General features: G+C 35.6%; 1 protein-coding gene across 10 annotated transcripts in view; it reads right to left on the bottom strand.

The window, feature by feature from the left end:
- Positions 1-681: 681 nt before the first annotated feature.
- The window catches only part of LOC140754916 (guanine nucleotide exchange factor DBS), a 115,168-nt gene continuing 90,809 nt past the window's right edge, over positions 682-25,040 (bottom strand). For 7 of the 10 annotated variants that reach the window (XM_073090075.1, XM_073090110.1, XM_073090103.1 and 4 more), the window contains exons 12-20: positions 13,300-13,434; positions 11,492-11,677; positions 11,222-11,413; positions 10,998-11,123; positions 10,691-10,888; positions 10,182-10,390; positions 9,417-9,570; positions 4,550-4,682; positions 682-4,125 (exon numbers count right to left, since the gene is read on the bottom strand). In XM_073090075.1, the coding sequence (XP_072946176.1) occupies positions 4,028-4,125; positions 4,550-4,682; positions 9,417-9,570; positions 10,182-10,390; positions 10,691-10,888; positions 10,998-11,123; positions 11,222-11,413; positions 11,492-11,677; positions 13,300-13,434 (1,431 nt within the window). In that variant the 3' untranslated portion in view covers positions 682-4,027. The other 3 variants (XR_012103723.1, XM_073090119.1, XM_073090131.1) reach the window with 3 other exon arrangements.

Here is a 25,040-nt window from a genome sequence, read left to right as displayed (position 1 = left end):
AATACTTATAAAATAAAACAATGTTAATAGGTACATAGGTCATATGGTATTAAAAACTATAAACCACCCGTATGAAGTAATTATATAAATATTATGTAGATAAGCTAATATTGCAAACCCATAAAATTAAAAAGGTTATGAGGTTAGGGAAACCACCCTGTCGGAGATTTGCGTATTTGTAAAACGCAAATATAAAAATGCAAATATAATATATACATATTTCCTTCTCACTTTCTCGTAGTAGTTTAGTATAATCAATATATATAATATAATCAATACCATGTTATCTCCAGTAAACCAGCGGGAGGCCAAAATATAATGATTAGTGTAGAAACAACAAATATTTGAACATAGGTACACAAAATGCAATACTTATAATTCTCAAGTACTAATCTGCTACTACTGTGACACTAAAGAATAAAATTATTTATTTTTTGAATCAATGTTTCCTTTCCAAAATCCTAGCAAAGGTTAAAAATATGAAATATTTTGCTGTACTTTTTTTTAAGGCGAAATGAATGTGTTATAAAAATAGCAATAAATGCTAAACATGATTTTAAAATTCAAGGGTTCAATATTTATAAAACTTATGAAATGAAAGTTCGATTTTGGAAGCAAATTAAATCTAACGTTTATACTCACTTAACAAGAAAAAAGCAGGAAAATAATAAAACACAAATATATGGACAAAATCTGTAATTGTGGCCAGCTTGATGATGACCTCTGCAGGAAGGTACATAAGGCATTTTAATGTAAGAAAATAATACACTTCTTTTTTAATGAAAGGCTATAAACAGGTACAATGACATGCAAACGTTCATTTATTTTATTATATAAAAGTATGAAATGATAGTGATAGGATGTTGATGATATGATTATTACATTACAAATTTATAAAATGATCATAAGATTGATTTCAATTTGGGTGTGTAAACTGATCACACCGACTAGTATGTACGTAATACCTAGAATATGCAATAAGCAAACTCAGGCCTGTATTTTATTGTAAAATTACATTTTAATTCTAATCGCTTAAAACAAACAACACTACGCCGATGTAAATGTACCGATATAAAACTGGGAAGTTCCCTATGAATGTGAAGTTTTATTCATCATTTATCTTTACATTTTGTAAGAAGTAAATAATAATTTTAGTTATCACTGAAAACTTTATAGGTACTATTTATAGTTGGAAATATAGGTAATTTTATTGCTATCAGGTATTAATTTTATTTAACCAGTTTTATAACGTATTATAATTTATAACACTATATTGTTCACACATAACGTAGTGATGTTTCATAAGTAACTATATATTTTATTTTCATAATTTTAACTTTTTATTATATCTTTTCTGTACGCAAAGATAAAGCTCGATAATTACAGATATGATAATAAATAAGAGGCGATACGATATGAATGCACACAAATTATTAAGCTAGCTACACGTGGCTTGCCACAGAGAATATGTTAAACACAGGACACTACGAGAAATACTATTAACATACATGTCATGGAACATTGAGACGTAACGGATCAAAACCATCGAAAGCCATCTAGCGTCCAAATATATTACAGCGGAGATATTATATAGCAGATACCGCATCGCAGAACAAACGAGATATAAAATTATATTAAATTCATGTGTGCGTCATTGTTTGCTGTACCTACGCTTGGAGAGGTAAGTGTCAGATGGCGCAACGGAGAGCTGTAAAAACGAAAAAGGAATAGGGTATTTTTAAAGATTGTTCCCGAGCCAGGCAGTTCATCAAAATTTATATAATATCTTCGCTAGCGTCCAAATAAATAACTAAAACTAAATAATAATGATGATATTTACAGAAAACATGGTCCAGTCACGGCTGTTCAACAACGACCTATGCTATACATAGCTTTGGATTATCGTAACGATAACGAACTATATCTAAGACTAATTTACAATAAAGCTTTTAGAACAACATTTACATACATTAACAATATTATTGTTTGATAACAATAACGAGGGGCGACACGGTGCTACTCGGTACCTACTTCACAATCAATCATATTATTTACATTTTCGAAACATTGACGAAACTTGAACATAATTTCAAACGAAATTTGTCAACCGCTACTATAATGGTGGAAAATTTAGAAAAAACAACAACAAAATAACATTTTTTTAATATAATGCAATAACTAGCAAAGGACTTGACGTCATACCTACATATAACGGGCCATATTCAATAAAGGCGGTGAACATTCTGGACAGGTGACTTAAATACTTTCTAATAACGTTGACATTTTAATAACACACAAATACAATTTAAATTTACACATCGATTTTATTTATAGAAATTATGGAAACTTTACTTGATTGTCCCACGGAGGACAAGTTTTAACGGTTATTTAATAATTATGTTCATTCGTAGCTAAGGTGTAAACATGGTTGTACAATCAAGGTCTCATCACACGGTGTGCAAATATCGTACTAGGACTACTATACCTAATACCAGACTTGGTCATGCAACCATCTACTTAATGTAATTATAATTCTGGTGTAATATAAATTCCCGGAAGTAAATTTTTCACAAGCAGATAAAAATATTTGAAAATTTAATCCGTTTTAAAGGCATTTCAAATGCACTGTCTAACTTTTCAATAAATAATAATTCGGGGCTTATAATGTTAATATTCACCAAAACAATACAAGTTTGAGTCCCGCTTAAAAGAGTGAAGTATTTATGTAAGTATGTTAACATCCATGAAAATCTAGACACCATAATTATTGTTCTTTTACTTAATAATAGTGCGAATGGGTATTAATACTAATGTGTTGCACTAACATTTCGAATTATTACTTTTATTTACATAGGTACAAAATGAAGGTAGAGAAAAGAATTTAATCGTGTGAATTTTCCAAGGGATGTCGGATCCGATATGTCAATCCAGACAATGTCAACTCTGGGGGGTTACTACCATTTCTTATAACATTATTATTTTAATCATACATTGATATTTCGTACCACGACCTCGTTAAAGTAAGATTGTTTTTATAATTAAGCAGTTTTGTATTATGTCGGTCGAAATTATTCATTTAATTGTTTTTACAGGAAATTTAACTTTTTAAGCAAAGTTTAGCAAGTTTTATACAATGGTTAAGCGAAACATGAAAAGGGTCTAAATTTGTTCAAATGCGTATGACGGAGCATAATCAAGACCGTGGTACGAAAGAGATGACACTAGTTTCGATGTCTCGTTTCCTCTAGGATAAGGAATAGTCAATTACTCATTGTCTTACATGATTCGGTAGGAATAAAACGAAATTGTTTTAAGGAGGTCGTGATACAAAAAAAAATAATGTTGATGCAATATTGAATTTAAAACTTTCCTGAACTTGGATGGTTTTTAAAAGATGGTGGTAGGCCCCCTGGACTGCAACCGTGACCACAATCAATACGTTACGTTTTAATTTTTTGCACTATACTCAACAATAAGCCGGTTTGTCGATTTGTTTTACAATAAATCGTGGTTGTGGTCGCAGTGCACAGGATATCTAAGATTCACACCATAACGTAAATTTATTGTTTCACATCAATCAACTCTTGTAAGTTCTATTCGTACAATCATACTTTTTTTCATGTTGGATTCTATTTTGTAGATCATTTGAATTGATTATAAAAAAAGGGCTACGTTGAATGTTCATATTAACTGTCAAGAAACTTGTTTGTGTGTGGTACGTGTAGTTGTTACCCCCCGCTGAATAGCGGGGTTGGCATAATTTTAACGTTGTCTCATTATATTGTAATATTATTTATAATATTATACTATCATAAAAGATATTAAAAGTCCGGGGGGTATTCCTATTCACCTCCTTGAGAATTTGTTCGGGCAAAGAGGATACGAGACCCGAATAATTCCTACCCACCCTCGCGGCATACGAGAGACCGGTGGGTATGAGCCGTATGACATCTTAGCTTAACTTAGTGTAGATGTAGATGGTTCGTGTAGCGCGGTGCGGGGCGGTGCGGAGCGGAGCGGGCGGCGGTCAGTGGTCGTGCAGGCGGTCGTGCGAGCGGCTGGACGAGCGCGACGTCTTGCGCTGGTCCAGGTAGGCCGCGGGCGCCCAGCCCTCGCCGATACCACCTGCAATGTAGCAATTTGCTATTATAAAAAGACAAAAACAGGATAAGTGACGATGACATTAGACGTTTTAAATAATTTTACCAAGTCAATTAAATTATAGCGCAATTATTGACTGGCAATACAATATTAAGTATATCTATGCTTAAATGCAATTTGCATGTAGATACTGACTTTCCCATTCAGATGGACGTATGAAATTAGATCTAGATATTATGATTTTTGCTCTTAGATCCATTTATTATATCAAAACATAATCAATTCCCAATACACACATAGCTGCGAAATAATTTTAGTAAGGATTTGAAACCTGAAATAGCGCGAGAGATTATATTCGAAATGGCTAGGCTGTCATTGTTTCTCTAGAAAGTGAGAGTAGTGTGAGTGTAATGTAAGTTGAGCGGTGTGATATGTGTGTGCGACGTACCCGCGAGGCGCACGTACCACCAGCCCGCGCAGCCCACCTTGAGCAGCTCGGCGTGCTGGCCCTCGCGCAGCGACACCTCGCTGCCGCCCACCGCCGTGTACTCCGACAGCGCCACCAGCGCGCACCCCACCGCCTGCGCCACACCACTACACTCGTCTACGCTCCGGTACCACTCGTACCAGTACCCCTAGTACGAGTTTTTACGTTTGTTCCAAAACGTTCAACGTTTCCGAATTCGCTTATACAGCGCCGCCGTGAACCTTATCGGAACTAAAATTTCGCATTTTGAGTGTTAATAAACTGAAAAGTCAATTGTAACGACACTTAATTTTACAATTATAAATAGAATGCATTTATTTTTAAATTTTTTATTTAATTTTCATAGCGTTGAAGTTCCGTTTTTGAAACTCATGCTGCGGAATTTTAGTTCCGATACGGTCCACGCGGGCGCTGTATGCGTGAATTCGTAAACGATGAACGATTTCGAGCAAACGTAAAAACTCGTACTAAGGGTATAGTTTCGATCCGCTCGTGTTCAGTCTCACTAAGTTATTGCACGTATGCATAACGAGAGAATGAGCCATTGTTTCAGTGCTCCAATAAAATGCCACCACTAAAGTTATTAACCGTGCTACTCTATGCATAAAGTATTATAAATCCAGGCTTGTAGACACGCGATAGCGTGTCAGCCAAGTTCTAAAAAAAGAATTGGGAACACAGTAGTCAGAGTACCATGTGTTATATTTACTATACATCATTCAGGATCATCATCATTTACAAGAAACTCTGAATCATTCTCGAAACATTTTAAAATTTTATTAGTGAGCAGATCGAAACTAGGCGGTAATGGAGACAAAGTATATGTTTGTTACCTTCCGTGTAATAGTTAGTTAGAATGTTTTTTCGGTAGTGTATTATTCAAAATGGGAGGAAATAAAAAAAAAACCTGAATGATCTTTTCAGTTACTTAGGATAAACCAAATGGAAATGTTAGTGTCGCTCCATGTACCATAACTTATTTTATATCAAAGATCTATGTATCAAATTGTGTAATTCATCAGTAAAATTTAATATTTATCATGTAACATAATATGCATATAGTATAGCACAGATCGTGGAAAACAACGGTTAGTTATCATTTAATAATAATTATGTCAAGTGCAGTAGGTTCGCGCTAAATTTTGTTTACATTTAAATATACTTATGTGCTTATGCATTTAGTCAGTAAACCACGACCCGAGCAAAGTTTTTGGTAAGTATTATAAATAGAATTCAGTTAACACATTTATATAAAACGCATTCATTCAACTCACACCGATGAGCATGCAACACCCCTATACAGTTAAACAGCTGAGGAAGTTTCAATACAATCGTACCACGAATATTGGGCACGAAAACGATAACTACATATTTTCAAATTATAATATCGTTAGACGTCCCGTACGCATGCAGTTTCATAGTAAGATCATATGGATAGATGCACATTTAATTATAAGTAGGTAATATGTTCGTCTTTGGCATTTCAAATGGACTCTGTATTTATTGTACCTATATTCGCATTGTCTTGTAATAAGGCATTGAAATTAGCGTGGAATATAAAAAATAGATAATATGTAGGCATGACAACTGTGTTAGAAAATTAACACATAAATCAATAAAGTCTTAAAACACATGTGATAAAGTTTAATAAACTTAATGAATGCCGGCTCTTTGAGAAATCAATTGTTCTGAAAGTATTTAACTATGAACAAGTAAAATCAGTAAAAATGTTATTTGCAAGATCAGATTGATAGGTAATAAGCCAGTACTATTGTTTTCTGCATTTAATCATGCAGTAACTTAGATTTACTCATTCGAAGCTGGCCATCTTAGTCTTCAGGTGTAACAACACATCTGCTATTGATATCAGGTACATTAGGAACAGATGTTCAAGGTTTAGATAGGCTGCATCATCGTTTGCTAATTTAATAACATCAATGTAAGAACGCACTTGAACACATAATAAAAAACTACAACGATTCATTAATGCCATAAGTCACAACACAATGCGAATTTAATATATATTTTACCGATATCCACCATGTGGAGCTTTTAGTTCCGATCGCATCATTCTGTTAGTAGCCAAGCCATGCACGTTAGCATGGTGTTGTGTGTAAAATAAAGTAATATGTAGACCCTTGTATAAAAGATAAAGTTAAATACATATTTAGCCATATATACATAACAGGATGGTCAGTTAATAATAAATATACCTACATATAGCTTTTGTACACTGATAATCTTTAGTAGAACAATATATGGAGATACTAAATAAGGTCGTTACACTATATCGTAGCCAGTTTTAACTAGCCAACGTACTGATTATGCTAGTATGAATATTTATGAGTAAGTATTTATGGAGAGAGTAAGGCAGTTATGATACACTCAGTAATGGATAATAGCTTAAAAAACACAAGTAATTTAAGTATTACTTGGTCATGTGGCCGTAAAATATCCAGTTCGAGTGTGAAATAACAATGTATAATAAGGTGAGTTTGAATAAATTTGTAAAAAGGCATTTATAATTATGTTTCAATGTGACGTAAAAGAAAAAGTTATGGAACGAATTATTCATATAGAGTTGAATAATCATTTTAAAGGTCGGTAGACAGTCTCATAGAATCATTTCATAAGTGTCAAGAATTCAATATAATCGTCCGAAGCTGTATAAGATTACGTCCAAAGCCGTGTAACGTGTAAGATGCAAGCGGAGATGCTGTGCCGAGCTGTGCTGGGACAGATAAAAATCTTCATCTTCCATGTGGAGTATCGTAGGATAATATTGATATTTGTTTCGTGTCCACTGTCCATATAGATAGTAAAGAAATACATTCTATATACGTAGGTAGGTTTTCGTATTGAGCTTAATGAAGAATGAGATAGACAACACCAAAACTAATATTCTATAGATGAAACAAAATGTTGTAGGTATCCATAGACAATACGTACATATAACATTTAATCGAAGCGAAGCGCATAAGTAACATAATCGGAAAGCACACGGACAATGAGTGACATAACAAACAAAACATGACTTACACGATAGTTAATGTTCAGCGAATACAACTGACATATCCACGTTACGTCGATGTCTTTGGTTACGTTAAACTTTGGATATTATAATCAGTCTCTTTTCATAGTATGTACAAAGCCTTCACATATTTAGACGGTAAAGGTGTTCTATCAGTACTGTGACACGTAAAACGTGGAGGTGGCTTGTGTGGAGCCCGATACTGAAAAGAACTGTACCATTCTGTGTATGGTACCGTTGAGACCGACGGCCTCCGTCACCTGTTGAACAATACAACATACAGCATAGCGGCCATTTTGACAACGCGAGCTTGTCAAGATGGAGGCAGACAGGCAGCCATCTTAATTCAACTAACCTAATATTTTACAATTTACAAATCCTTAATTTTTAAAATACTTCTATTGAATTGAATTAGAACGTGAAAGTGCAAACGTCGTAATTTGTGCCAATTTGCAGTATTATTTTTATAATCCAAGAGGAACTATAAGCGATGATGGGTGGTCGGCTAAATCAAATATGCAGTGACGGCGTGATATCTATCGGACTGGGGTAGGACGTCGTGGAAGATATTAAATTTTGACAGAAACATAACAATAGAAGTCGTAGTATCGTAACGCTATAATCTAGAGCTAATTTTGAATTGTACTACGAATTCTTTGCTCATTGGTAAGGTTTAATTTTTATTACCAATTGGGCATTTAATAAACATCCTTGTTACTTTAAATTTTGGCATGTTATTCTTTAGAAGCGTTATGTGCGTTCGGGTTGCCAGCTCTGAACATGCGCTACCCGGTGACTATTTAACCCGCATTCCTATAATAAATACACTTTACACTTACATATAGAGTGGCTATCACGTCACTCAACACTGCAAACCCAAAATTAGTTGCAATTAATTTCAGAGACCTGTATTTAGTTAAGCTATCCCCTTAGGAAGCGCTAAATTGAACCTATTGTTAGTAGACGTCGTGGATCACATTTAATACAGCTTATTAGTCTAAAAAATTACTTTTAAACCACCACAAGAACATATAAAAGTATAAACAAAAAGAAAAACATAATTCCCGACGCTAATATTAAAGGTGGCTGCATAAATTTAAATATTCCAATATCTACAAAAAAATAGTTATTATTTATACAAATCGACCCTTTCGGCGTTGAATAAATCTTTTTATAATAAGAAATGTAGAGAAAACCTTAATTACAAGAAACAAATATAACCACTGTTCATAAGTCACAAATTACAGATTATTATCACACAAGCAGACCATAGACTGTAGATAAAGATGCACCCAACGCCGGCAGCGCAAAAACAATTTCACAATTTGGAAATATCAGTGTTCCAAACATAGATTAGTAAAGATTACTCATTCCTAACAAGAAAATATAACCAGTTTTGAAAATTGAAATAGTAGCGTAAAAAAGTTTTGCCACGTCTTTGTGACGTCTAAAATTTCCGTAAAATATTTAAAATACTTATTTATTTATTATGTAAATTACGCAGTATTAGTTTACTAATTTATTCGTAAATTTTCTTTGAAAATGTTTTTTTATTTGTCAAGAATTCCCAAAAAATAACTGACAAATTAACCTTTTGTGGCTTCATTCAATTTGAAAGTCTTTAATTTACATAATGAATACTCATAGTATGTACTCTACTTCGGCGCTGTCATTAATTAGCGGTATCGGCTCGGTGACGGTGACGGTGGACAAACGTAAGGCGGCGAAGTATCTTTACTAATGTATGGTTCCAAGGCGTATTCTACAAGGACGGGGGGTTCGTGTGGGGGTACGTACCGGCGCGTGCTCGGGCTCGTCGTCGTCGTCGTCGGAGGGGTCGGTGGACCAGCAGGGCTCGTCGTGCGCGTCGCACGAGGCCGCGCGCGCCGCCGGCGGGCCCGCGCGCGCCTCCGCCGGGCCCAGCTCCCACGAGCTGGCCTGGATCAGTGTCCTGCGGAATGTCAAATTTAAGATTTATGTACCAGAAAATAAAATTAAATATTAGGTAATAGGTACGTTTTGTCCCTGTAGTCCCGGGACTACAATAGGGCTACGGTATCCCGTCGTCAGTACGATATCCTGTCGAAAGAGGCGACTAAAAGGGAACTTCCGGGGTTGCAGGTGGCAAGAGTGGAAGCTCGAACCGTCTAGCAAGCAACTCCGGGAAGGACGACGGTATGTGTTGTCTCAAATTAAACTGCGAATCTGATTTTTTCTAACAGCGCAAATGACAACTATGCTATGACTTGTCGCGATGTACTGCTGCACAAGTTGATTCTAGAGCTCCATTGGTTCAGAAAAAAAAGAAATAACTCTCCCAAACAGAGATGTCGACATCATCATCATCATCATCAACCCATTATTGTCCCTGCTGGGCATGGGGTCTCCTCTCAGAATGAGAACGATTAGGCCATAGTCCACCGCACTGGCCAAGTGCGATTTGGTAAACTTTACGTACCTTTGAAATGCACGATCCATACGATACTTGCTCTTCGCCGCTAAACAGTCTCAAAATGGACTGTCACTCTGAGTTCTTGTGACGAGTATTAAACATAACCGCACCTGTGATGCTGCGCGCCGTACTGCCGCACGCGCTCGCCCTTGAGCTCCTTGAGCTGGTCGAGCAGCACGCGCTTGATGCGCTCCACCCAGGCGCGCTTCACGTCCACCGTGGGCGCCGTGATCGTGTGCACCTCGGCGCGCCCCTGCCGCCACACCTCGAACTTGCGCGGGTCGCCCTTCACAGACTCCGTGAGGCCGATCTGCGACATCTGCAACGGGCGATTGGTAAATGAAAGCATTTGGACTAAGGTATATTTGAGGAAGTTATGGTTTTAAAGAGAGTGATTTTTGCCGACGCTATTAATAACACATAATTATAGATTCAAAAGTGCAAGTAGATTTAAGATTAAAATTCGTTGTTTCTGGCATAAATTTCTGAATAACAAATGGATCCATCCTGGATTCAAACATTTATAACTCTACCTGGAGGTAATTTAAAATTTGTATTATCTTTTGTTATGTTTATTGCAAATATAATTCTTAATTCAGGAACGAAACAAAAATCATACCTGGAGATCATGTTTGAAATGATAAGTTGCCTTATTATGACTGTTCTTGGTGGCGGACTTGCAGAAAAGCATGGCCTTTTCATAAAGGAAAATGTGTCGCCGTCGCGGCCGTATCCGTAACCGTAGATCCCGTTTGTTTTCTGATACCACCATGAATGAACTTTGTAGGAGTAGCTCCCCTTGCTGACTTAAATCCACCTGATAAAAGTAAACATGGACAATTATGTTTATGAGACATGATCATCATTATTTTTCTTGCTTCTTATTCTTTTCTTACATCAAAAATGAGGAAAAAAGTAGAACTTACCGGTACTCCAGTTATGGCTATTTGATGCATGGAATCGTTGACGCATTTGAGCACAACAAGCATGCAATCTAACGCCTGCTGCAACCCTGAACTCATGGACCCACACTCGCTATATCGTAATAAATCCTGTAAATAAGGAGCATGGTAAGATTATTTTTGAAGAATTGTTTTAATTACAAACCAAATTGGTACAAACAAAATTATTAACTGTTAAAAGTGATTACCTTGAGCAACAGCTGATACTTTGTGATCCTCTGTACAGGCTTTAACAAATATGCGGCGAGTGGTAATTTGTGTCCAAGCCGCTGCTGGCAGGCTTGTAGGAATAAATGCGTGTCTACTAGTGTTTCTCGTAACCTTTCCGACCGAGGGATGTTTTGGCAATAGTAGCTGTAGAGGCGGAAGAATGTCTCCCTCTAAAAAAAAGAAAAATATAAAAATATGTACTGTCAAAAGTATTGAAGCTGAAAATCTACATTGCGTAATTTTCTCACCTTCTCGACAAAACATAATGCAACTAACTCGGTAGCTGATATTGACCGTTCTAAATCTTTAAGAAATACGTCCTGGTGGAATGTGAAGAGTTCGTGAAGGTTTCCGAACAACACGTCAGCTTGGCCTACTAAAGCAGAAGGCAAAACGTGTTGGTTTTCCGGTTTTTCTATTTCTTCTTTGTAGCCCTGAAAACACAAAGAAACTATAAACATGTGTTAAAATAAAATATGACAAATTGATAGAGAATATTTTACATACAACAGAGCTGAGATATGTCGAACATTGGCTAACTGTATCACACCATTGTTGCAGGCGTCTATCATAATCTTCGTAAATCGCTTCCAAACATTCACATTCGGAGGAAGTTAACGTATTACTGGTTTTCAAAAATTTTTTTTGGATTCTTTGCAGTGTCGAAGTCCATCTGCTCATTGTGCGATGCCTGCCCAAGCTTTGCGATTTCCGTCGTGTGCTATAATTTGTTTGAGATCTTTTACAATTTTGAGACGCGTACGGATATTTGTAATGCTGCCTGTTATCTTTCTTAAGGCATTTGTTTGTCTTACGACAAGATAACGTTGAATGTAAACTGCGAACATAACTATCTGTATTACTCCTGCGACATATTGTAGAACCTCTTTTGGAATGAGAGATCGTAGAATAATGATCTGCTATTGTATGATTCCATTCTTTCATTATCCTTTTGTAATCCTTCAAAATAATCGATAGCATCTCCGACGGATCTTTGTTACTGTCCATAGTATTTCTCAACTCAGTACAGCTAGTAGATTTTAATTGAGAATCCTTTGATCCCATGGAGTCAGTTAAATACTCAGGAGTAGGAATTTGAACATATCTATCTAAACATCCGTATATAGGATTCTTCACCAGGCCAGGGATGTCAACAATTGTTGCTCCTGTTGTTAGTGTATCAATAGTATTATCTTCAGACACAGTGATTATATCGGAATCCGGTAGATAGGTGATTTTCTCTTCAGTTTTTTGTGAATATTCGTAACCCGGTAATGGCTTACCGTAATAGAAGTTTCCAGTGAACGGCTCCATGTGTACGGGCTTAATATTCCGTGAATAGCACTTGATGCGGTCATTTTTGCTGACATCACTGGCGGATTTCTTACACTTTTTAGCTTTACCACACTTATCTTTGTCGAATAAAGGTATCTGATTTGCATAATCACTGAAGAGGGTGGAGTCTGACGCCGCTCTTGTTAAACGTTTCTTCCTCCGTGTGGTTGGATTATCGTTTTTTTTATAGTACCACGAGTAAGAAGTGCCGATGCTGAGATTCGCGGAAGATTTATGGAGGTCGTATTTTCCATATTTCATGTTGCAAGGAGCGAGCAAATACAGCACGCGACGGAGACTCCACACCGGTGTGCGCTCGACGAATGTGTAAAATGCATTGCGTTCCGCTCGGTGCTCCATCGCACTTGGTCGCGTGCGTACCGAATGCATCAGAATAGGTGTACACTATGTCAGATGGTCCGTGACTGTTCATTGAATACGCGCTGCTTACACATGTAAACCACGCACTACTTTTAACGTGATGGCATATTTAATTTTTAGAGCGCGTAATACCCAAGAGATATCGCGTCTCATTGGATTCGATGGACCTTGACGGAGTTGTTTATGGCATCATAAGCAAACCACTAAGCTCATTAGTCAATATAATAATAGGAAGTGAATTTGAATCCTTTTCTATACAGTACAGTTCATACGTTCTCATATTACCAAAACAGTCGCAAACTAAAAAATACTACGAAACATGATAGTAATAAACACTTACAGAGAGTATAGAGCCAAGTTCTTGTACGTACACCCTCTCAGTTTGGAGGAGCTCGGCCAAGACGTGGCCGCGCCGTGACCGCCGAGCCTCTGCATCTTCACCGCCTGAACTTTCTGACCCTCCTGACGTTTCCATCTGTTGACAATAATAAAAAACATTTTCAAATCATCAAAACCTGAGCTTATATAATTTTATCATTGACACAAACTATATTTTTGCAATATTTTGTGGCAGATATTGGCTTACAGAAAGTTTTCTCGCACATAAGTACGTAAATAATTTTCTGAAAACTAATTCAGGGGCGTGCCCTGTCAGTTTTGGTTTATCACATAAAATTAGCAAACTTTCCTTTCATACGGATCCTCGAAAGAAATCTTGCCATAAATGGTAAGTTATTATCGCAACGGTAAAAAGAAATTGAATTTATGAATTGTCATTTTTTATTTTGTGAACAAATTGGACAATCAACCGTTCTGCGCTCCAGTTTCTAGAACGAATTCACTAATTACTTTTGTACTTTAGAATCAAATTATCTTTAATATTTTTGATAATTTTACATTGTTTTGTCAACGTTATGTCAATCAGACAGTTTGGAGTAGCGAAAAAAATCTACGTATAGTCTATAGTTTTATTTTAATCACGGGTTCTTAAATATATTTTATATGATATCCCCGAAATTCAAGTATCCGCGATTTAAGATCAAAATGTTAGAGGTACTTGATCTTTGTATGCGGAAGGGTACAGAAACTCTAGTATGGTGCTTATTTTCCCTTTCTATCTCTCAAATCAATACTCAAACTCAATCACATCTATCCATTTCAACAGAAGAAGGTAAGAGCAGATATTTATGTAGGTTGATTGATTCATACTTCTTATATGGAAGCTCGGAATATTTTTGGGTTAAAAGTATCATAAATCACTCCTAATAAAGCACTTTTGAAAACGCACGCGAAAGTCCTGTTAATATCGCTGAGACACATAAAAACGTTAAAAACCGGCTATTGCAGTTGGGGTTACGGTATAAGCTTGAGAAAAGACATTTACTGGGTGGTAGACTCTTTGAGGTTCGAGTACCGTATCTTGTACCAGCAGCGTGCGTATATTTGGTAGGGTGCGGTAACACATGTGAAAATTTTACTTAGTTTTCAGGTAGCATGTCTGATAAACCACGATTTCTTTTGTTTTATTTCTCGAACCTGAACTATTTGAAGACTTCGTGACAAATTATAATCACATTCAATTTTATATGGTCTATAACTCTATACCTAAGATTATACAAACGTTTAAAACTTTGTTTCGCGTGCCTTGAGCTCATAAACATACGGACGTTACAACGGAAAATAGCTGACAGAATAACTAAAATAACATTTTAAGTATAATAAGTCAGCTGTGATATACTTTTTACCTCATTAAAATTTACAATTTATGGTTACGTATTACACAAAAGAGAGTTTTAAGTAAAATAATTGGTTTATAATTCATACACTCAAAAATGATTACAAGTTATAAATATTAAAATAAAACTTAATATGGAAATGATGATTGTAAGTGGATGTTTATAAAGTCGGCAGAATTTCTAATAAATCATATACATAAGTGTGTAAAGGAGTTTTGCGAACAGTTTACATGTGTATTTGTATCGGACCCAATTTTAATGTACTTACTTATTTTTATTACGTATGGTTTAGTAACGTCTTTACCGTTTAACCCCTCACGCACTCCTCACTTAAAAGGGGGTTACCAAAACGAGTTTTAACATCTCCATCTTACGTTTAAATCTGCGGTTGCCTATTTTTAAATTTAAATAAATACAATAATTGCCATGAACTCACATGTTTATGTTGTTCGGAGAGATCCTTCATGATTTTGTATCCCGTTTTTAGAACAACGTTTATCGTATCCATTTTCCAAACACTAAAGGCTTGTTCACACTATCGTCACTGCACCACACGATGATATAATGGTAATTAAAATGCTTAGCGCGTTTCAAGTAGATTTTGGTTGTGTTTATAACGCACGAGATAGAGCACATGCTGTGTGCCTTCGGTTGCGTGAAGAATAAGGAACTGAACTGACGTGATGGCTCGGGTCGGGATGCGAAGGGGCGCGGGAATACGTTGGGACCGTAGAAAAAAGTTGTTGCCTCCACTTTAGCGGTGAAACCGACACGATTGATGCTCTACTTAAGTCGCACATGAGACAAGTTAGTTTTAACAAGCCAACGAAAAGTAGTTGAAACGTTTTTAGATTTTATGGCCGATTTACTTTATTTTGCAACTACGCGTGTTACATTTTTAAAATATTATACTTCAGTAAAAAATAATTGATTTCCAGTGGAAATGAATGAGCAAGCGCACGTTAAATACATTTATTTTGTAACTTTTAACTGAAAGCCACGAGTCCGCATTGCCGCGTCAACAGCTATTAATAGCAAGAGGAAATCAGTGAAACAATATTGAGTTGTTTAAATAATTTGAGTATAACCATCGGTTATAAAAAGACCAATCACGGAAAGTTTACAGAGAGTGTAAAATAATGCTAGAAAGTTGGAAATTCGAAGTAGAGCATAATGCCTGCGGTATTGCATCTGTAATAAAGGGCGAACGTGCTGCTATGTGCCATGAACTACAGGCTGTTTTCTTAGTGTGTGTTCGTTTCTTTGTGTTAGTAGAGCACACCTGCCGGCGAACGTACCACACTCAGTAAAATTAAACCCTACGCATAGAGGTTAGGGTTCTATTTTCAAAAAGTTTTGGATGTACCAGTGGCGACCAAGGAGACTTATTGTATAATTTTTTCATTTCCTTCAAGACATCTGTGAACGTTTTTTTGAGGATGAACCGAGTTTGAGTTAAAGCACGTGCTACAGGATGGAGTTGATGATGAGAATAAGATGCTGGGATTTCTATGTAGAGTTTTTGTAAACGGATGTATAAAAAAGATAATGCTCTATTATTTGCAAATTCTAAGTAAAAGGAGCCATCAGCTGTTTACAATATTTCTTAATGTTTTTACCACCCGCTCTTAGGAGACCAAAAATTAATGATATTTGATTTTCTTATTATTTAATAAAAATTAGAAATTCCTTATTTTTAAATTTGCTTGTTTTTCAAATTCTAATATGTGATAGTGTGGATTTGGCCTTAGCAGGACGCACTGCACGCATGTAGGGCGCGTCATTACAAAGTTACGATTCTGTAAACACCATCCCAGGCGCTATGCCGTAAAGCAATCTGTTTGAACGCACATGCCTCGTCGAATTACTGATTGCGGCTGCCCATCTTGCATTCCATCATTAGGTTCACTTTTAATGTTACGAGTATATAGAGATAGAACGAATTCCTGACTTGATTACATACCATGTTTCGTATTAAGAAAATTTATTTTGGGCTTGTACACATTAGATATTTTCTGTTTTATCAATAATATACCTACTTACATGTTTTATACGTTGCCTAAAATCGATAAACTTTTGCAAATATCCTGCGGCATTTTGCTAACTTCGATAACATATTATAGCTTTATAATATTGTGTTTTATACGTTTGAATAAATTTCCTATAGTTATCGTTAAATATGAGATTCGTTTAACATGTCCGAAATTTTATTAAGTTCAACAGAAACTCTTAAAAATTTCAAATTATACGCATTGTATACTGAATAACAATGTTATAATTAACAAATAAACAAAAATGTTATGAATTTGTGATGAGGTAATGTTACGAGACAGAGTTGGCCGTACCCGTCGAAAAAGTTCCATACGTTTCCAATTAGGTTATTATTTAATTACGACAGTTTTATTTCTGGCTACATCGGTAATGGCTCTTAATGTGGTATATTAAAATAAACATGACCTCAACGAGCAGTGCACTTGAACTGATTGACCATATTACTTCAATACGCGACGCTGCGCCGGCACAACTACACTTTGAGCGTAGAGAATGCGATAATCACCTGTGTGATTATTATCATTAGGGCTAATTTCAATAAAACTATTTGTGGTAATGTCCTGCGCTAAATCGATTTGTCCGAAGGTGAGTATGATGCTATTATGAATTAGGGTTAGCATTAATAATGACGAAAATGTACACTCGCAATACACTAAGGCATACGTTTTGTAAACGATCATATAATTTAAAGTGTCGGAACGTTTCGTGTTGTATACGAGTATACTGTGTGTGGTATAAGCCACTTAAATATGTCATCACTGTTTCTCTAATCTATCATCGTTATCTTGGTCCTTTAGGATAGTAACAGCGCTTTCTGTCACTATGACAGGCTTTATGTAGAGCTTCTGCTCTACTTGTATCGTTCAGTACATACCAGTTTAAAAAAAATCAGAAAAAATCTCTAAAATTTGTACTTTTACTAGGACATTACATAGACAAGTTATTTTAATTATGGGAATTTTTACAGACACTTAGTAGGTCTACATTTACAATAAATACTATGACGTCAGCTTTATCGTCCATGTAGTGGGAGGTCCTTACAAATATAGACGGTTAAATGTAACAAGGTTCTATGATGTGGTTTACTTTTTATGAGTTGTAAATACCACAAGGTCCTATGAGTCTTTAGCGGTATTTTGAGAACATACACAACTCTATAATTATCATTACACGTTAGTTGTAGAAGGATTTATTCAAATATAAGACAAATAATTATTATTCTTAAATGAAAACACGGAAATATCAAGTAATAGGTGCATACTTAGGTATATAATATAAACTATAATTATATTGCTTAGTATACATTGGATTTCGCCCATGGCGCCGCCTGCGTTTGTTGCACTTTCACAACATTAAATTTGCATATAGTTTACTTGATTGATTGGGTGAACCAATTGCCATATTATAAATCTTGTTTCAAATTGTTTGAAAATATTCCGTTGATTGTTCTTAGAGATGCATTTTTAAACAAACTGAGAAATTATATGTATCCGGAACTCATTCTATATGTATCTTTGTTAAATATTGTTGTAATCAATTTGAATATTCATACAGAGCTTACAAATCTATTGTTTGTACAAATTAAAAATATTTCGCTGATATTTTTTTAATATCTGTTACTCAATGACTGAGCAACAAATATATTTTATGCTTACGTTTGACCGCGATCTCACTTTATGTAGTAAGTCAAAATGTGGTCTAGGATGTGGCACGTCTGCCTACAATATGCCTATTCACGATTGCCTTGAACGCAAATCATAGAATGAACCACAATACTCGTGGCTCTCGTGTATATTGCATTCCAACTAACAAGTTAGTGCGTTACCGCTATGAACTCGTGACCTTTCCCATACAGTGCAGGAACAATTGGAAATGAATGACAAGAAATAAGAAAAACAGGAACCGCAAGGAACTGTTGCGTCAATTGATGTGAACCGGGGCGGCGTCCCGTTACTACCGTTACAGCAATGTTGATATATGGGACTCATAAGCTTCCATTCATACTGTGTAAAATTTATGTTGTAAGATATATATTATGAAAGTATTGCATGTAGGTAGGTTTGCATAATATTCCTCACACGGGTCGCGTGCTCTCGGTGCTCTCCTATACGTGATTTTTATACCGTTTCTGTATATTCATGATACAACTTTGTTGAAGCTCACTTTAGTGTATAGTATGAACAGGATAATAATTTAATTTAAAATATTTTCAAACGGTTGTACAAAACCTTCATAACTCTGTTGTCCCCCTAAACAAAATACTAATAATGACAATGATGTAGGTATATACCTACCTATGTCGAATTTAATTTCAATATGTATAAATTTGTCTTAAACTTTTACAATTTTCTCATAGAGACACAATATAATAACTTCGCGTTCAAAGGTGATACGACCAATACGTATATCTATTTATATTTTATACAGTCCAAGGAGCACTGGGTTATTTACGAATATGTTATCAATGTTTGTGTATGATGTAACAGAGATTACTAGTAATTGTCTCTGTTGTTCTATGAGAAAGATGCCATTTCATTACTGTCTTCTAGGAAATAAGCTCTCATAAACCGTTACGTTGCATACTGCATTACCAAGAATCGTAACATAAAAAAAACACATTAAGAATGGTACTTGTAAGGGGCCAATCGAATAAAGCTTTGACTGATTATAAGACAATTGCAATTGTACCTACTGCGATAATAATGGAAGTAATATTTTATGCTGAATAGATAAAGTCAACGTAAACTTGGATTTTATTACAAGCTCAAGTCGTGAGTGAATTATTTCACTCCATTCCAATAGTTGTTTCGTGTAAAAGTAAACATTCCTGTTTAAAAGGCGGATGTTGTAAGATATTTCGATATAATAAATATAAATATTAAAGTTACATTTTGCAAATTTTTAGACTGCAATTACACAAGAATTCATTTATCACATGCTGTCATGTCATGGTTGAGATGAACTGTCTCTTCGCGAATGAAGTGTGTAAAATCTTTTTTGCTAAAATTTTAGTGTTTATTTTACCAATTAACTAAGTTTTATGATTGATGAATTAAACGGCATTTATAAACGTTAGATTGTTAATTATATAACACATAAAGGTGCGTCAAGGGCCGATCGTTAAAGCATAGCTTATATATAATATATAATCTGGAAAGCGGGTCAGTTGGCGAATAAAATAAATACTTGAAAAGATAAGGAAATATAGCTTCGATTCCACGCAGTTGGGTAACGTCGCGTATTTCGTTACGGCGAGAAAAAAATGTATATTATGACGAAACCATCGATTTATTTTATTATTAAGCCAGTATTTCGTCTTGCGTTGCCTAATTGGATGTTTCGTAATTGATTTAATCCTCTATTTAAAATATTTAATTCTTTGGCACGTTAATCCGTTAAGGTACCTTGATAAAATACATAATTATAAATAATAATACTAATGAAGTAACACAGACTACCTTATAAACGTATAAATTGACAAGTAATTGTTAACAGAAATTCACAAAAATATAAATATAACACTTTTTCTATGTATTTCCTAAAGGAAAATTCATGCATAAATAAAAATTAGATCTTGTCAAAAGATATTCACGTACAAATAATATACAAGTAAGAGTTTTGAAATTATTAACACATAAGGATTAATTCACAAATAAAGCTTTGATCTTACGTTATCGCAAGAAAGGGTGAAAAAGGAAATCCTGCGACAAGTAACGTACAGGGTATACTATACCTACTAGGTACCTACTTGAGTTCAACAAGTTAGTTGAGAAGCTTTCACTGTTATCACAATTCTTACTTTATGTTTAAACTCACACCGCGTGTTTTCCAAGACAGCTCCTCCAGGACTTGCGCCCATTTCATGTGGTAGCTGGGCACCCTTGCGAGTCTCTCGTATCGCATTTTCTGCGACCCCTGCGTCGGGTTTTCCTCTTCATGTTTTGTCACCTTTCCGTCAACTTGCACTTTTGGTCTGATATCTACACTATCACTTTCCGTCTCTGACGCATCCGACGTCATTTCGATTAGCATACTTTTATCATTTTTCACCTCAAAAACATCTCCTAGGCACCTAGTAACACTAACCAGATCGTTTAATATTGCCGGTTTATGCACCAACAACGGCCGACGCGTTTATGAAACTATCAGCGACGATTTGTCATTGTTAACTTTTCGTAACTATGTTTGTGTATAAATTTGTCGGAATATTGTTGGAAGATAGTGGCATAATAGTGTCATTTTGTAGATAGGTGGCGGCTAACGAGGTCGAAGTGCACTCTTCCGGCAATATTTGGACGACAATGTTCCAATCAGGGCAGCGGCGAACTTGTTTGTGCGTAAAACTGGATTAGGTAATCGAATTAATAAGCATCATTGATGTTAAGTAGGTAGTGTCATATTTCCTATAGTTGTGCAGTAATCGGAGTAAGTTATTTGTGTTATAGGTATGTGAAATATTTTACTAATTTCATGCAGAATAGAAATTTGACAACGATCTTGGCTGCATTATGTATCAAAATATTTTAATGAAATAATGAATTGTGATAATGTATTGTCTCTATCATGCGATTCAAGATAATTATGCAACCAACAAACTAAATTCTAATATCATATATAGAATGTACACTAATCGTAATCATACAAAACTTATTATAAAATATTATTTATTTAGGAGATTTTTCATTTAAATTGTTTATATTTGCTTTTCATTTCCTACGACAGAAATGGGTGTTTCCATCAAATGGGATTCTGAACCATGGGTGCTCCGCCTCTCTGCTCAAATTGGTGTAGAAAGATTATTGACACGGTCGTTCTTATTAATTATAATAATTATATATACAAATGAAATTGAGTGAGCAATCACAACGGCCATTAATCTCGTCGGGAGAAGTGCACCATTAAGTTATTTCCGGACGGTCGCGACCCTTCATTCACCGTCACGTCTGATAAAGTGAGAGGGAATGAATATAAAAGAGTCAGCGACAAGTAAAATTTTCGAAAGGAAAGGGGTTTTCAAGTGGAAATCTGATAGGGAGGCATGCCCATACCCAGGAACGAGTTTTAGGACTTATTTTTTTAACAATTTTAGAACAATAAAATAATGAAGTCAATGAACCATAATGTACTATATAACAAGGGTGGGAAATTCGTTCATACCATTAACATAATATGAAGAAATTAATATGTAGAAATTTTACAAAAACTTCATCACTTAAAGTAGTTTAAGTGCATTAGTTAATAAATTATTTCTTTCCAATTTATTTACTATCCGATCTAAAAGGCAAATAAAAGTAAACGGACAAAATATGTGTCTATTGTGTCTTCCGCTTATAGACATCCCATTAGCCATTAATCCACGCTTCTAATCTGTAACGCACTCGAGCAGAATCAATCGAATATGAGATTTCACGTATTAATTTGGAAGCGTCCCAAAACGATACTAAACGAGTTTGTAGCGAGAATTAATTGCGTTGACCCGGATGATCGTGGCCGAGTGGCGACTGAACCGTTTTGTGAAGAAAAATTCATAGCTCGACAATATTCACGCCTTTGGATATCTACAAAGCATGCAGCTAGGTTTTTGTTTTAAATGGTTTTACTGAATGTATGTTTCAGGTAATAAAGTCTCAAAACGGTAAATATTTGCACACTCGGGTTAGTTGCACTAGTAGGTATAATAAATCCAAGCTATGTTGTAAGTTATGACGGACATTTTACTAACTCTAGAAACAATTTATATAAATTGGGAGTGGTTCAGATAGGATGACCGGAAGAATATATTGATCAAATATTTTTGTTATTTCACAACGATCATTTTAATATTGATTATCTTACTAATATGGTATATTTTGTCATGGACAACGGGAAAACTTGACGCACAATACAAGACTTGACGCAAAACGCATGCCGCAGACGTTTGCTTGTAAGCTCGCACGTCCACAACAACACAACCGGTCGAAACGCCAGGAAGTGGGCCAGTAGAAACTCGGAAACTCACGCGGACGTTGAGCGCGACCTTCAAAAGCGAAATGGAAACTATAGGACAAGAATTTCGATTAACCAATCGTCACCGGACGAAACTCGGCGATGTCGTGATAGTTCAGATGTTATGGCCGATTGCAAAACAGTTGATTTTGTGGGTGTTCCCTCGTGCTATGTTGATCGACCTGTTCACAAATTAAAGCGATAATAATAATAACGCTTTCAACACTCTCACGCTCGGTCTACATAGTATTATACTGCACGAATACAGGATTGCAGAATATAGAGGCAATGGTAGCACATAATTTTGTATAGCACCGCAAATGACGTTTGTACTTCAAAAAACGTACACGGCTAAACAAGTTGATTGTTTGAAGTTTGAATTCAACTGCAGTCAATTGTTTTTCCACAAAGATGTCACTGCCATGTGAACCCAGCCTTAAACCCACATTTTAATGCCCTGCTTATTATTAATAGCCATGGACACATACAAAGACACATTCACAATAGAAGTCTAAATTTATCATTTAGGCACCTGTCCGACCAGGAATCGAACCAAGAATCCTTTGCACGTTACAACAATACGATCACCGCTGCACAACGCGGGTCATACAGGTCATACTGTTTTCAACATAAATCTAGATGACAACCATGCTGTTGATAACAAGTGATTATGCATAAAAGATTCTACAAGCATATTTATCAACAATACAAGAACACAACAGATAAGATTTTTAATAATAGGTATTTGAGAGTGTAAAAGCAAAAAATCACTTAGGCGACCGCCGAGCGTCACCCGATTAAATAAATTAATTATGTAACAATCATTTATGCTCATTTGTAACTAACTTTATCCATGGCACAGATAGATAAAGCAAAGAAGTTAGTTAGTGGCAGGTGATGACGCAAAATACCCATTCATTATCCCGATTGCGACGTGGCATACGGAAGCGAGATTGCATCATTGCTCCACCAGGTATGAGAATAATCAAGATAAGCTGGAACTCTGACCCCCCAAGACGCCACACATATCATCACTTTCTCCAGCGATACAAAAAGGTGTTGCTTAGAAAGTCCTAAGGAAAGTAGCAATTGCCTCCATATGCCCAACCAACTGATAATTATTTTTTTACACTATAGTCTAAGATTGAATGTTATGTCTGGTATTATGAATTCATATAATTTATAATACTGATGCATAGCAGAAGTATACGGTGTATACGAAATACCTAGACTTTGCATTTTATAGGCATCCTAGTTAGACGGGACTTTAAGCAGATCATAACTGTAAGTAATAACTGTGGTAGTTTAATTTAACCATTAACCTCGAGTAACTTGCAGTACTCGTAACGTGTCGTATGTATACATCTTAGGATGATAACGACGGTATCGACATTATTTTAACGTATTTTAACAACGTCAGTTTCAAATTTCATGATTTTATTTCATAATGAAGTTTAACACCTTAAACTGCATAAGTATTTGTAAATTTACAATACTGAAACGTTAAAGAAATAACATATATTCAACGGTTTATAAATATTGAATCAAATTAACAATATTGCATTATTTACCTTCACGTAAACAATAAAATTTTGCGAACGCACTTTGTGCTTTTTGATTGAGTACGGAAAACGGAATAGAAGTTTGACAATAGTGATAATCTAACTAATCAGTAATCAGAACAAAGGTTAATATACATAATATTGTTTTACAAACAGTAATTGATTAGATAGTTAAACCGTACTAGGTTAAAAGAAGCAAGTTAGGTTATACGATCGACAATGATTAGGATATCTTGCTTGCAGTATTAGTTTTGCACAATGCCAATTAGTTATCCTATTTGAAACACTGATTTATGTAAGCTCTAACATATATCTATTTCACGCTTGCATATGCGGCGAGTAGTGCCGTTGCATCTTTACCGGACTGTAATATTGGCTTCATAGCCTGCTAAATATTGCTCTACAGATGAAATTAATACAAGATATTTAAAAATATCAATACGAGTATAAGACACTGAAGCTTGTGACTTGAAAATGTCACATGACGTTCAACGTAACGACTTCCGGATACGCAAGAAAAATGAAAAAGTTCTCACGAATGGCCGCTTTCACTGATCACCCGAATTAGCAACACAAAATGCTCCTAGCTTGTGTCATGTCACGTCCATTGTCAGACTTTCCTCCGTGTGCGGTAATGGGCCGAGCCTGTGTCAAATGGCGTAAGGCCGAATTCATACGATGCAAATTCTTAAATTTCACTTCGTCCTATGCTAATTTAGTCATGGCGGTGTTTACCGGAAAAGTGC

Source organism: Epargyreus clarus, unplaced genomic scaffold (assembly GCF_041222505.1).
Source record: "Epargyreus clarus isolate Ecla_fem2 unplaced genomic scaffold, WU_Ecla_fem_2.2 ptg000003l, whole genome shotgun sequence".
NCBI lineage: Eukaryota > Metazoa > Arthropoda > Insecta > Lepidoptera > Hesperiidae > Epargyreus > Epargyreus clarus.
Note: the sequence above shows the minus strand (reverse complement) of the source record. Positions and strands in the feature narration are given on the sequence as shown.